General features: G+C 33.1%; 1 protein-coding gene across 1 annotated transcript in view; it reads right to left on the bottom strand.

The window, feature by feature from the left end:
- The window catches only part of PCDH9 (protocadherin 9), an 894,020-nt gene that overhangs the window by 554,311 nt on the left and 323,452 nt on the right, over positions 1–16,257 (bottom strand). The window contains exon 3 of the mRNA XM_036250264.1: positions 10,543–10,644. Within this exon, the coding sequence (XP_036106157.1) occupies positions 10,543–10,644 (102 nt within the window). The remainder of the gene's footprint in view (positions 1–10,542; positions 10,645–16,257) is intronic.

The following is a 16,257-nucleotide window of genomic DNA, read 5'->3' as shown; positions in this document are numbered from 1 at the left end:
AAAACACACACACACACACACACACACACACACACATTAGAATGAGTAATAATGTAAAAAGAAGCAAGAATGTAAACTCAATAAAAAAGTTTCTGGCCCTGGCTGGTTTGGCTCAGCGGTTGGAGGGTCGGCCTGTGGTCCAGAGAGACCCGGGTTTGGTTCCCGCTAAGGGCACGTACCTCGGTTGCAGTTTGTCCACGGCCGCCGTGCGGGTGGCAACCACTTGATGTGTCCCTTTCTCATCGATGTTGCTCTCTCTTTCTCTCCCTCCTACTCTATCTGAACAAAAAATGGAAAAATGTCCTCAAATGAGGATTAAAAAAAAAAAAAAAATTCTGTGGATTTCTGCTTTTTGAAAGTGTTATTTGAAAAATATGCATGTATAAAAACAGTCATATATCATTAAAGATTTTGTCTAAAAAGCAAGGTAGAATCAGAAATTTAAAAAATACATTTGCTTTGATAACAAGTGTGTGGATAATATACACACATGCAAAGCTTGGACAGCACGTGTTCATTTACATTTGTTTTATTTTCTGACATGCATCTTGTTTAAAAACTGAGGTCTTACTTAAAATTTAAAAGTATTAATATTAGCATTAGAAAATTAATTGTAGCATAGAGGTGATTTTGGCCAGTGTTTCTCAAAATTAGTTATATGGAATATAATATTAATAGATATTCGTTGAATATGATTTTATAGTCAAAGTATTTTACAAGTGAGCAGGTTAAAACATATTAATAGATTTATTCACTTACAATTGGTTAAGTGCAGCGATACATTAATTCTATTATAAATCACCAAGAGGTGTTATTGAGGAAAGAACTCCTAAACTCATTCAGCCTAGATACTCTTTTTACAAGGAACATTTTATGGGCCAAATGCTCTATGAGAACAATAACCTTTGACCTGTGATTGGGATTTAGGCTAACAGGAGTCCTAGCTGATGAAGTGTAAGAGCACTGTGCTATGCTGTGAGGCAGGAAACTGGCCTAAATCTGCCACCATCTTTGTCAGAGGTGTTGGAGCAGTGGCTAAGAGCACACTTATTATAGACCCTCTGGCTAGGAGTCCAGGCACGGCCTTTCATTTGCTGTGCAGCAGTGTACAAGTTATTTGCCTCTCTATGCTTTCTCTTATTCAACTACAAACCAGATTTATAGGATACTTTACCTCAAAGAGTTGCTCTTTCAGTTACTATAATCAAAATATTTTTAAAGAGTCATTGATAAATGAAAAGGGGTATGAGGGAGTTCCTTTTTATGAGTGACTTTCAAACTTTGACCATGACCTACAATAAGCAAGACATTTTACTTAGAGAAACAGTATAAACACTCAAGCATACACAAACATATACAATTGAAATAAAAGATAATGAAATGATACTAATGACTTTTTATGCCATATACTCTAATATTTTTATTTTCTTCTATTTTCTTCTTGATCTCCTTTCTTTGTCCCTTCATTCTATTCTGGTGTGACCTATCTATTCAGCTCTATGCAACTTATTCTCTTCTGCTCTTTTCCTATTTATTAAAAAAAAAAAAAAAAGCTAGTCCTGATCCTCAAATTACAAGACACTAATCTAGAGGAGGAAAATAGTAAGTTCAGGTAACTCTTCCTAAATAATTAGAGGGAATCTATGATGCTTCAATTTTTAAATGTTTTAATATCTTAAAACTCAAAATTATATAAAGTTAGAATAAAATCTAAAATGAAGTCAAAGAATTGTGTACTTTATATTGTTGGTATTATTTGTCTTTTGCATAAATAAGTGCATCTTAAGTATTTTGAAGAAGTAAAAGTTTTTATTTATAAGAATGTATATACCCACAGTTTTATGTACTATAGAACAGATAACAAGACTAGCTTAATTCCACCCCATTCCTTTCAGACTTTGGTAATACACCAAGCAATATCTAAGTTCTTTGTTAAATCATTATGTGTCTATAAAGTGTAATAGTAATATTTATATTATAATAATATATAAAACCAGTACAAACATCCATTTCAAATTTAAAAATTTTATCAGAATTTCTGTAGCTTACATTAAAATTTAGAACATATTTAAAAATCCTACAATATACACATACAATTAAATTTATTTTATAAAATGTTAGGTATCTTCTATAAAAACATTATTCTTGGTGAATACTTGGAAATTAAAATGAGGATTTTAAAATATGAAATGCTTTCATGAAGAAGACTGATTTAATTTAATTAGTCAATAAGGTCTTGTAACAATAGATATTTTTACTTTTGGATTTCCAAATTCTAAGGTAGGAGTTAAAAAGTGATCTCACAGTTCCCAGTTCATTCATTATTATTTTAATATAAGTATACTTTATCACTTCCTATATCAACTCTCTATATTATCATTTTCATTTCTATACTCCTGACATGTATTGGTATTACTTTTACTCCTCCCAAAAACTGGGATGATGTTTAGCACCCCAATTAATTTTTATGACCATGTACTCTACAGGAGTTCAAATACGAGGCTTTCTAGCAGGTTTCCTCATTATTATCCACACATGTGCAAATCCATTGAACACTCCACACAACTATGTTCGTTCCCTGAGCAAACACCTCATCTGTAATGATCACAAGAACATACAATTCAGTTGAGTTAAAAAGAACTATGGAGCAACTGTTTTTCTCTCATTCTCATAGTCTGATATTATTTATTGTCATTTCATGTGTGGTTTCCATGCTGATCCAACAGATACTTGATTTACACCATTTTATATTCCCTATTTTGGTTCTTTGGTTTCATCTTCAGGATCCTTCAGTAAAAGAAGCATCTCTCTGTACACTCTATTCTCTCCACAAACAGCTGCATCACACCTGTCAATCTGAATGGCAAAGATGTCTTTGGATGACAGGTCTATGCCTGTGGCACCCAGAGTGGCTTCAAACAACTAATTAGCGGGGCTGGGCCACGGCAAGTTTTAGTGATGTCCGTCAAGCCTGTGACCACTGCTGACACCCTCAGCAAATCTGTCAAATGTGATTCTTCCTGTGAATAATATCAAGCCCACTTGCTTTGTGATGGAGAGGAAATTGGCAGAATATGTTTAACAAAAGGTAGAAGGTGGTGATGGCCATCCTTACACAGGGTTAAGTAACTGAAAAAAATATTGAGCTGTGGGAAAATTTGACAGCTGATTTATACCTGTTGCTGGGAATTTAACTGAAAACTTCTTCATGAATTTCCAGTAGCGTTTACTCTTCAAATACATTTATTTAGCCTCTGGAAAACAGTAATGTGTACTTTCTTTAATAATAAGAGGCTATTAATTCTTATTAAAAAATCAAATTTGCACATCTACATAAAGATAAAGCCTATATAAGATTTATTATATATGATGATTATATGTTCACATAGAGTATATGTGCAATTGTTATAGATGAAATTTGATTGAAAAATCCAAATCTGTAAAAATATCTATAAATATGCACATCTGAGTTTAAAATTAAGTTTACAGAAATTTTAAAGTCGACTATATTAAACACACATTGAGAAATAGTATATCGTCATTGTTCTCAATAGTTACAAATGTATATAGATATCATATTAACAGAGAAGTAAAGTTTGAAGCCTTGCACTTTGAAGCATGATGAGGTCTTGATAATGAACCCAGGAAAGAACTCAGCAGTGAAAATTTCTCAAACCTATGATGCCTTCTCCTAACATCTGGCCTTCACATATGCAGCCTACTTAAGTAATCTTCTCACTTTTCTACCACGGCACATCACACCACACCTGATCATTCACCTAGTAGACACCTATATGTCTTACATTAACATTATTATATTTTTCCTCTACTAGGTGAAATTGCTCCTGTTACGTGTTCTTGAATCTTGAACATATCTTACTTTAGCACTGCTTACACTGTATGGTAACATTGAATATACGAGTATGTACCCTTAGACTATAAAATCTGAGACCCGAAGAAATACGTTTGCATGCTCAGCATGATCAATTTAGCATGTAACATAACAGCATCTCTGATATATTTGCTGGATATTTTGGAAGGAAGGAAGGAAGGAAGGAAGGAAGGAAGGAAGGAAGGAAGGAAGGAAGGAAGGAAGGAAGGAAGGAAGGAAGTTTTTAATCTTACTATTTCACTTAGTTATATTACCCTCTATCTAGGTCCATCCATGTTGTTGCAAATGGCAACATTTCATTCTTTTTTACTGTGGAATAATATTTTATCTTCTTTATCCTCATCTATCAATGGGCATCTAAGTTGCTTCTATATCTTGGCTATTACTAATAATTCTGCAATAAACATAGAGGTATATATACCTTTGGAATTAGTGTGTTGTTGTTTTTTTCTTTCTTCATATAAATACCTAAAGATGGAATTGCTGATTGAATGGCAGCTCTATTTATAATTGTGGAGGAAGCTCCATACTGCTTTTCACAGTGGCTGCGCCAGTCTGCATTCTCGCCAACAGTGCACGAGGGTTTTCTTTCCTCCACATCCTCGCCAGCACTTGTTTGTTGATATACTGATGGCGGCCATTCTGACAGATGTCAGGTGATACCTCATCGCAGTTCTAATTTGTATTTCTCTGTTGATTAGTGATGTTGAGCATTGTTTCATATATCTGTCAGCCTTCTCTATTTTTTTAGTTGATGAAATAACTATTTAAGCCCTCTGCCTATTCTTTAATTGAATTGTTTGGTTTAATTTTGGAGTTAAGTTCTTTGAGTTTCTTATATATTTTGGATATTAACTCTTTATCAGATGTATCATTTGCAAATATGTTCTCCCATTGAGTAAGTGGTCTTTTCATTTGTTGATAGTTTCTTTCACTCTGCAAAAACATTTTACTCTAATGTAGTCCCATTTGTTTAGAAAAGTTTGTTCTTATGAAGAAAACAAACAAACTAACTGGCTTGTAAATTAAATTAGCATTATCAGTGAAAAGCTATTAAATTCATAACTTTTATTACTCACAAATGTAACAAAAATTGATCACTGAATGGTTAATCTTTTATTTTAATTTAAACAGTGATATCAACTCTAATACCTAGTTTAAGTACTGAAAACATTTATTTATTAAAATTTAATGGTTAACATCACTACATAATACATCATGAACAGGAAAATGCTAGTATGTTTTATAAAATTATGTATTAAATACTGTTTAGTTAGATCCTGACAATTTTGTTAGTTACATAATGATTAATGCTGCCCGGCTGGTGTGGCTCACTAGTTGAGCATCGACCCATGCACAAAGAGGTCACTGGTTTGATTCCTGGTCAGGGCACATGCCCAGGTTGTGGGCCTGAGCCCCCGTGGGGAGCATGAGGAGGGGACCAATCAGTGTTCTCTCCCATCGATGTTTCTATCTCTCACTCCCTCTCCCTTTCCTTTTCTCTAAAAATCAATAAAGGAAAAGTATTTTTTTAAAGTTTCTAAGATTAATGTAAATGTGATAAGTGCAGAAAAGAGACCAGGAAAGGAAAGAAACAACGAAAAAACCAAGATCAAGTAAGATACAAGGAAAAGCATTTTGATTTTATATCTTTCTTTGAAGTACCAGGTAATGTAACTATGTTTGGTATTGATAATTTATACAGAGGTATTCTAAGTTATACTACAAATACCGAGCCCGTTGTACTCATACCTCTTAGTGTGCCTTTGGTTTGATGAGTCAAACTCAAGGTGTACCCATAACCTCATTTTTAGTTGAGGGAAATAATATTTCTTACCTGAACACTATTGTCCTAAATAAGGTTATACGTGTGAAATCCCTGACACACAGCAGTAGTAACGGTTTCATACATGTTAGTTCCTTTCTCTTATGACACACTCCTTTCACTCTCCATTTGATGTATTTTATAATATTATATGTTTTTATCAAATGACACAACTAGAACATTTGTGAAACCAATGATAATTTAACTTCTGTTAATTTTTGAATCTAGCAAAGCCTGTGTTGAAAATTTATGTCAAAGGTCAGAAATATTTCCTTTGTCAAAATGATTTTTGCAATTTGGGTCTAGAGATTTAGAGCAGTGGTACCTCCTGGGATATCTTCATCAACCATCTGCACCCATGAATTTCACACTTGAGATAACTGCTACATTTTCAAAGTCTGGCGGCTGAAATTCACACTTATTTTTAAGCTCTCCTACCAATCTCCCTAACTCTTCAAGTTGAGATTTCCATCTGACATTGATTTTCAGATTTCATTGCTACAAGGGAAAACTCTTATCTCAAAAATTCCTACACTGAACACTAGACCATTTTGTAAAAATACTTTAGCTCAAGCATCAAAAACAGTGTCAGGGAACAAGCTACTCAAACTGAAATGCAGTCTTCTGTGAATCCCAGTAACTAGGAGACATTTTCCCACAGGCTGCAGAATATAGACGTGGAAAACTTACTTTCTATGCTATTTCATGGGTAAAGGGATTTGAATATAATAGAAAAGAAATGACGATAAAATTTATAGCTCAAAGGTGTTTAGCAAAGGTTATATGCATCTATGGCATGACAACAACATGCACTTATTCGGTTCTTTGCTTCTGTTTTAACCATTATGGTGCTCTGTACCCAACGACAGAAGGCCTGGCCGAAAGAAAGTTACACATGATGGTTTAAATTTCACACCTTATTTAAAATCAAACTTAAGAAAAATTTCTAATTTGAACTACTTTCTTAGACATTTGTTTAAAAAAATGTAATGCACTCCAAAGGGAGGTACTCCAGAATCAGAAAATCCAAATATAGTTCTAGGCTATCACTAGCTAGCTCTGGGATCTAGGGCAAGCTACTGCATCTTCTTTGTCTTTAAGTTATGGGTCAGTAATATATATACATATATAAGCTCTGGTCCTTGACAAAGAATCTGTGATTTTTTTTAAGCTATCACAGAGCGGTTAAACTTGCAGTTTCTGAAGCCATGTTGTGGTGATTATTTTCCAGCTCCACTAATTACCACCTGTGTGAATTTGAGCAACTTACATAAATTTTGTGTGCCTCAGTTTTCCATCTGTAAAATGGGAAAAATAATATTACTCATCTAATGAGGTTGTTGTCAGGATTAAATGAGCTATATTCTAACAATGGTAATATACATTTTCTATATTTTAACAAATCTTAAAGCAGGGTACATATTAAGTAAACCATAAATAAGCATTAATCAGAGCTCTAAATGAAAGAGTTTTTTCCTTCATGGCCCATGAGCTAAAGCATGTTTTATACTCAGTAATATCTTAGGTTATATGAAACTTGGTAATACATATAAAGTGCTTAGAATAGTGTCTGGTACAAAAATGCCCAACACCTGATATTAACATTTATCCATAAGCAATAATTGTTATATGAAGTTAAGAGTGGTATGTTAAGAATGATAATTTAAGAGTGATTAAAAGCTTGCTAGTCACATCAGCCTTGGTTTATTTTGTATCTAATGTCATAATACAAATTTAATAACTTCATTCAGATTAACAGACATTAATTGACCCACATGTGATCAACAGTACAGTTTTATAAAATTAAATATGTTTAGCCCTGGCCGGTTTGACTCAGCAGTTAGAGCGTCAGCCAGCAGTCCAGAGAGACCCAGGTTTGGTTCCTGCTAAGGACATGTACCTCGGTTGCAGTTTGTCCCTGGCCCTGGTTGAGTCATGTGGGTGGCAACCACTCGATGTGCCCCTTTCACATAGATGTTTCTTTCTCTCTCTCTCCCTCCAGCTCTATCTGAACAAAAAGTGGAAAAAAATGTCCTCGGGCGAGAATTAAAAAAAAAAAATTAAATATATTTACGGTAAAAATAACATTTTTAAAACTTTAGTAAGCTCTTTAAGAGACAAAGTCTAACTTGTGAGAAAATAAAAAATTAGTAACATACTCATTTATCAGGCTTAGCATGTTATTCAATAAAATAAAAAATAACAACATATCACAGGCACCAGTGTATAGGTTATAATCACCTGTTACTATTAATTCTCAAGAATAATTAATACTAGATTAGTAACTTTTAAGAAAATGGTTATTAAAATTTTGTTATTGATCTGTAGATGTTAAGCATTTATAAGAAACCTTGTCTCTCAGATGCTTTTTATAAAATGCCAAAGCTAGCATCATTCTGTTTTCAAGTTTCATTTTATAAGAAACATCAGAGATTATCACTCTGCATTTAAAAATGTATACTTAAGTAACTAGTCATATGGTCAAAAGCAATTTTAACTGATCAAGTATAAAATGTAAATGATGGTTGAATATACACGTAAAAAGTTTTAAATAGACCCTGGCTAGGTACGTGCTACAAACATGTCAGGTATTATTTAATATCCTAGACCGCCAAAGAGAGCTAGGAGCTTATAAATGAGGTCATCTAAAATCATTCAGACTATAATGGGTCTGGAGTATGCTGGTGAAATGATAATTTATGGGATAATAGATTCCTAAAATAATTCTGTCTACTTTATTTAGAAATATGGAATTGTAGGTTTAATTGTACTGTTTTCAGATCATTTGAATCATAATATAAATTAATACCATAGCTCTAAGTATCATTTCTTCTTATCCATATTCTCTAGAACTTTAGTCAAATAAACCCTGTATAAACCGTGTTGTGTGCTTTGGGCTTTATAAACTATCTAGGGCTGAAAAATCACATGGTTTATAGAAAATTATTTTAATTATAGATCTTTTCAATTCTCTACAAAAAATAAGATAATCTTCCGTAAACAATTTTTATATCTCACCCCCTGAAGCAATCAAAGAGATATCTGGGGAGAAGGGATTCTTTGCTCAAAATACACAGGCATGACTATGCTATAAAAATATATCTAATTCTTAGAAATTGAAATCCACTTGGATTCCAATGGCCTTCAGAACATTTTGGGTAGGCTTTTAAAAGATTTCCATTACTCTTTATTCATGAATAAAACATATTTATTATTGCCACAGAGTAAGGGTTATTATGTTATTGTTGGATGAAATAAGGGTGACTAATGGAAGTAACTCCTGTCTTCTAGAAAATTAAATTACACACGGCGATGATGAAAAATCAAAGGGCTAAAAAATTATGGTTCTTCTCGCAACTGTCATGTGATTAGAACTTTGGAGAAAGAGAAATAAAGATAAAAATTAAAGCAAAACAGGAAGAAGAATATAAGCTATTGTTTAGAAAGATGTTTCTGAATAGTTAGATCCACATATAGATAAAGAAAAAAGAAAAATATGTAGAGGACAAATGAGGGGATAAAACTGTCCAAATTATCACTTTACCCCTTTCTAACTCAATTAATGATTTGTCCAAAAAAAGTTTCTTATCAATAAAATTTTCATTAGTAGTCTGACTTACATTACTTACTACCAAGTCTTCTGATAATGATCGATTCTTTAGTTGGCAAAAAAAAAAAAAAAAGTGAAAAAAATAAAAATGTTTTTAATACTTTTAAGGGAATAGGGAAAAAAAACCTAGCTTTAATGAGAAAATAGAATACATATTAACACACACATACATATACACACATACCTATCTAGCTATCTATCATTATCTATCTACATTATGTTATGACTGTCAAAAATAGGTGAAGTAAAAATATATGTATAAATATTAGAATTAATATCGAAACACATTTCTTAAAAATATGAATCTTTTATTGTACAATGTAAGCATACTTAACCTTTCTGAACTGCACACTTCAAGAAGATTACAGTGGTAAATTTTATGTGTTTTATACCACAATATATAAATAATAAAAGGTAACAGATGTTTGAGTCCAGCCAGGTTAGAATAATTGGTATTGGAATAGTCCTCCCAACAGAAAGCAAGAAAGAATAAAAAGAAAAAAGATGGAAAGAAGAAAGGGAGGGAGGGAGGGAGGGAGGGAGAGAGGAAGGAGGATAAAGAATGAGAAAGGAAGGACAGAAGGAAGGAAGGAAGGAAGGAAGGAAGGAAGGAAGGAAGGAAGGAAGGAGGGAGGGAGGGAGGGAGGGAGGGAGGGAGGGAGGGAGGGAGGGGGAAAGGAAGAAAGGGAAATCTACATTTTACAGTGGCTAAAAATCTTATTTTAAATTGAAATTACAGAAAAATAAAGGATCAAGCAGTAAAAAAAAAAAAGGGAAAAGATTAATAAAAACCAAACTTAGCTTGTTTATATTAAACACCATTGTCTTTTTTTATCTTCCTGAGGTATAGGGGATGAGGTAAATCAATCTTTCAACTGGCAGATGTATCTTTTAACTCAACAAATAACACATAACTCTGAAAGTAAGTTGCCTATTACTTTCTCCAAAATAGGTAAAAATCAACACTTTGCATTCAATGACAAGAACACTCCACTGTATTTAGCAGTCGGACCATTGCCAAAGGAGAAAAGGATTATCATTCTCTCTCTGTTCTAAAATAGTTTACTTAAAGTTGTTCGTAAAAGGCACTAGTATAAAAATATGAACATTAAATAGGTCAGCCAAGAAAATATTTATAATAGTTCTATTATTGAAAGTCACACGAAACATTCAAATTCCTCAGTATTAGCATGGTCTCTATAGAGATACGCATACCTCATAATGGCTTTCTTCATGCTCCTGAGTGTGGAAGCCCGCAGAGCTGGGACATTTCTGAGGAGTGACAGGAATATTGTCACTTTTGCTGTGTGAGTTACACTGAAAGAGATTACCAAATAATTGTGACAAACTACTCCACGTTTAGAGTGTCTATTGAGAGACATGGTTGTTGGCTAGGAGACTAATTAAGGAATACAATCTGCACGAAAAAGGTCGACTCTGCACTGATAGGCACATGCATTCATATTGAGCTTTCACAGAAGAGATGAACATTCAACCAAGGATAAACAAAGTGTCAGAATGGGTTCACTAAAACTAAAGAAATCTAAAACACAGTTATTTTATTTGTACTCTGTCAACAATACTGATGTATTATGCTTATGATTTTAGTAGCTAAAACTTATATTTCATAGCTAAACATAATAATATCTCGTGCATTGCTATTTGTGATATTATTCAAGCACTAGAAGTATATAAGACACATATTAACCTATGACATAAATATTATTATCATCTCCACTTACAGAAGAGGAAAATAAAGCATAAAAAATATTTTTATCAAGGTTGGACTCTACTCAGCTTTATGGGACCATGGGCCGTATCTCATCTACCACATGCACAGCCTCTATAAAGATGCATTTGAAATAGAGAAAAATGAGAAAGTAAAAGCTTAAGGTCTTAAAATATTACTGCACTTTTTTTCTGCACTAAATATATTTTTAAAAATAGGTTAACTAAAACAATTCACTGGAAAATAGATGTGAGTTGTAGAATATAAGATATTAAATTATGGTTTGGTCTTTCTCTGTTAAAATATTAAAATGGCTCTTTTCAATATTCCTCGCAAGTTTTTTTTTTTTTTTATGTGAAAATAAGATATTATTTACTTTGCGTTATCCTGCTTCCGTCTTCCTTAAATCTCTTGTTAAATTCAAAGCAAAGAATATTTATCGGCCTTGCTGTTCGGCCGTTTATTAAACATAACATTGGTGTTTGTAAGATTTCTCTAATAAAAGATATTGTAGTGACTTCAAAATGAATTTATCATTGGTATATAACCATTCCTCTCCATGAGACTACAACATGTACACACAATTTTATGACTTAAGTAGGAAAAGCAATGTTTTTTCAAACCAGTATGCCAAATTTTCAGTCCACTAATGATATCTTCCTTTCCCCATCCCAATGAACAATTTGTTATAAAATTTCTATCAAAGACATCTTAAAAAGCAAACAAGTGCTAGAATTTAGCATATTGAATTTAGTATATTATCATCTCAAGACTAACATTTTATATATTTAGATACATTTTAAAACACATTGCATTTTTTAGATTTTGAAATAAGTTTAAACTTAGAAAAGAAGCAAAAATACTAAAAAGAATTTCAGGATACTTTTCATTACATTTTGATTATATCAATTAATCATCTCATTTATATTTTGTTTGTTTGTTGAAGAGAATTAGCAACATGGAAGACCAGGAAGGCATGACTTTCAAACCCAAAACGATATTTAGAAACTTTTGGCATGAAAAATATGTTATGCCTGTCTCCTCTACAAACAATATCAATCAACCCTGTTCAAAAGTTACTTCCCCTAGGAACTCATCATGGGTAACCAAACCAAACAAATGGTGATTGCCATTTAACCTCTACTTGCAAACTAAGCAAATTCTAGATGTACTTCGTAAAATGCTGCTCTGCCAATATTAATTCTTGGATTGACACTAAGCTTGTCTCTACCACTTCACTGTTAATTATGAGGACCTATCTGATACCCTACCACAGTGGCTTCCTTAGTTTTCTTGAAGGAAAAAAAAAAAGTTTAGATCTTAAAACAGTTATTTTCATCTGTGATGTTCCTAGACATTTTAATCACTTCATTCCTGTCCCTAGCCTCTCCTCATATCTATTCATGCTGATTAATCTTTTAAAAACATCTCATGCATTATGCAGCTTTTCTCCCTAGAAACATTTTCTCAATTCCTGGGGCCCAGTAGGGGCTCTCACTCTGGCTGTATTAGAATTACCTGGGGAGCTTTAAAAATGTTTGTGACCAAATCCCAACTCACACTGGTAAATTATAGCTCAGGCAAAAATATTTTTTAAATACCCAGGTAATTCTAATGTGCAGCCAGAGTTTAGATCCCTGGGTTAAGGTTGACATTTCTTTGTCCGGCTCTCGGGACATTAACAGTAAACGTTGGCCTCACTAGTCTTCTAGTAGGATCTCGTGCTCTTTACCGTTTGCTCCTCCTCGTCCTTATTTAACCTGTCATAGATTGGGTGACATTTTTTATGGATATATCATAATGCCTCTGAACCTGAAAAAAACCTCACATTTGTATAACACTTTATAGGTACAATTATAAGATTTTATATATAATCCATAAGAAACCTCTTCAGAGAGATAGAAAATATAATACTTCTTTAATAAGTAGGAAAGACAAGGGTTCAGACATATTGAATGCCCTTCGTGCAAGAATTTGCCCAGTACAAAGCACCCTAAGTGACAAGACTTGGGCTATTACTACTCTGCCTTCAGGGTCTATTCATTGGCTCATTTATTTACATATTTCACTCTGTTTAGATTTTTAATTATTTGCTGAGTGCATTCAATGTTTCTAAATTTTATTGGTTCACTCAGGTATGGCATTTGATATTTGCAATACCCTCGCTTACTCTAACAGTGAAACCACACAAAGAAACAAATAGCACTACAATATGTAAAAATGTATGCAAGGGTTGTTAAGGGTCAGAAAAGAGAGAATCATTAGACTCCAAGACTAGAGTCTTGAAAGATGGGCCAGTAAGGGAATCATGGATAGTATGAATTCAAGACAGAAGGAACGACATATGGAAAGACTAATAGATATGAATTCTCATGATTAGGCCTGTGAGTTTGACACTGTTTTAACCATATAGTGTATGAAGATACATTTGAGAATATGGACAGAAGTTGTTTGCACATTAAATTTCACAGTAACTTCAATGATGAGAAATTATAGAATTGAACTGAATATAAAGAATGACTACCAAATAATGGTCTAGGTGCTTTATAAACAGTGGTGGAAGCAAAGGTGAGCTTTAATATCATTTCTTCTTTTCTAACCTACCTAGGGAAATACAATATAAACAAAATGAGTGCATTTGCAATACTACTGTGGAACTCAGGTAAGTCCCTCTATCCCAACAATAATATTTCACGGACTAAAATTATTTCTGTTTGCCAAATTTGACATGAATAACTGTAAAATTAATTATAGTTAAGCTAGATTTTCTTAATTAGATTTAATGTGCAGAATATATATGTAAATTAAACTTGTGGAGTCTAAACTCAGTAACAGTCATAGTAAATGAAAATCATTTGGTGTGGCTCAGTTGGTTGGAGCACCTCCCCATGCACTGAAACGTTGCCAGTCCGATTCTCGATGAGTGCTCATTCCTAGGTTTCAGATTTGATCCCGGAGGGGATGTGTATGGGAGGCAATAAACCAATAGATGTTTCTCCCATACATCTATGTTTCTCTCTCTCTCCCTTCCCCTCTCTAAAAATATTGGTAAATCATATCCTTGATGAGGATTTTAAAAAATAAAAATCATTGTAAATACATTTGTTTTATACTTTAAAATCAATTTGAAGTTTTCTACTACCTATAATTAATAGTCATTATTGTAATATCTGAATAAATCTCCTTGAAACATTCATTGTAATTCCTGAGAAATTGTCCTTAACTACTTATAGAAAGACCTACTCAAAACTGCCTCATTATCAGGAATATTAGTTCTTTCATTTTTGACACAAAATTCTAGGAAAGCATTTTATAGCCATGATATCAAGAGAGATATATGAATAGTAGCAAAAGCAACAAAAGAATTATGAGGGAAAAAAATAAAAAAATAAGCTGTTTTCCTTGCTAAAAAGAGGTTTGTTCTTTACATTTTTCCACCCAACTCCATAGTAGCAGCAATGTGCCCTGTTATTGTACTCTCCTCCTACCTTCTTACAAATCAAAGTTGTTTGCTAAGAATTAATGGCATTGTTAAGAATTTTATGCAATCATTATAGAGGCAGTAGCCTTGTATTTATTATTGTTCCATAGGTTTCATTAAATAACAATTCTAGTTGAGAAAAACTCTACCAGAAAAATGTTTTGCCTACCCATTTTAAGAAACTAAGAAGTTCTTTTATGAAGAATTGTAAAGCATTCTTGCAACTGTTGATACAAAAGCCCTGAAGATTTATAAGAAACTCACTCTTACAGAAGGAACCTGCTTTAAAGAACTGTCTGTACATGGTGTCTATATTTCTCGCCACACATTGTTTTGGAGAGCACACACGTATCAAATTTCCACCATCTCTGTGCTCCTGAAACTGCTCTGTCATGGTCACTGATGATGTCCACATTAGGGACTCAAAGGGCAATTCTCAGTCCTCATCTTGCTTGACACACAGATAACTCCGTCCTTCTGGACGTGTTTATGTCACTAGCCTCCCCAGACAACACACACTCATGTTTTCTTCTTACCTCTCCTGCACTTTGTGGAATTATTGGACTGTTCATGTTGTTTTTGTTAACACTGAAAAGCCTAGAGCAGATGAGGCCTGAGTACTTTCTCAGAAAGCATCTTCTCCAATCGTTCCTGATTCTACAATTCTTTCTCAGTCAGACACATGAACAATTCCTCACACGTAAGCAGACAAGGGCAGGGCTCTTAGAACATTCCTAAACATTTTTACCTCAAAGAATATATTTTTTGAGTATTTCTAGAAGCTGATGAAAGTTGTATTTTTAGGGATCCATACAGTAGGTTCTTTTCATTTCTGAAAATTTGTTCCAATCATTTAGTGTCCTAAAACATACTCTGTCTCATATCAGGAAACCCGAGTCTGTATCCTTTTCTTTAATCTCTCCCATGTATCCTTCTCCATTGGTTTATTTTTCTGTTGTCATTTAATGTTTGCAAAACAAAGTAAAGATTCTCATCCGATTGTGGTGAACACAGGTGTGCAGGTTGGGTTATATATATTTTGACTTAAAGTGAAGATGCATTATATATTTTAAAACCAATTGCCATATAAACACCTAGTCAAATAATAGAAATACAGATAACTAGAATGCATATACATTTCAAGGTAGAAATTACTTATGCAGTATGAGAAAAAAAGGTGAACATTAAAAGGATTTAAAAGAAATATCTGTATCTATACTGTACAGAGAATCTATTTATTTTTTAGAAGTTGTTTTATCTCTCTCTAAAAAAAAAAAAAAAGAAGAATACTTTTTCTTTAAAAATTGGAGACATAAATATTAATATACGTTAATGCAGGGTTCCAGAGACAGGTATTTTTCTTATTTCTCTTAACTGTCTTGAATTTTTTTTTTTATATTTATTATTGAATTTTTTAAATAATTGAAAACAATCACATAGAAAGAGAATTTGCATGATTTTTTACAAAATCTGCTTCATCCGAGATTGTTGATAACAATTATGAAAGGGCTTTATAATCCATAATTGTGCAACTGCAGAAATAAAGGGGCCACATAGCTGTTAGGTTCTTTCTGACTTGGCTCTGAGTCGATCCTCCTCTTTCAGTAGAAAATGTTTTTCTAAAGCAGGTGAAGAACATGCTTGTTTTTCTTTTACAGTACTACGGCTAAAAGGTCTTTCTCTACTTCCTTTATATATAGTTCTGTTTTCTTTCACCTCA

Source organism: Molossus molossus, unplaced genomic scaffold, assembly GCF_014108415.1.
Source record: "Molossus molossus isolate mMolMol1 unplaced genomic scaffold, mMolMol1.p scaffold_m16_p_9, whole genome shotgun sequence".
Taxonomy (NCBI): domain Eukaryota; kingdom Metazoa; phylum Chordata; class Mammalia; order Chiroptera; family Molossidae; genus Molossus; species Molossus molossus.
Note: the sequence above shows the minus strand (reverse complement) of the source record. Positions and strands in the feature narration are given on the sequence as shown.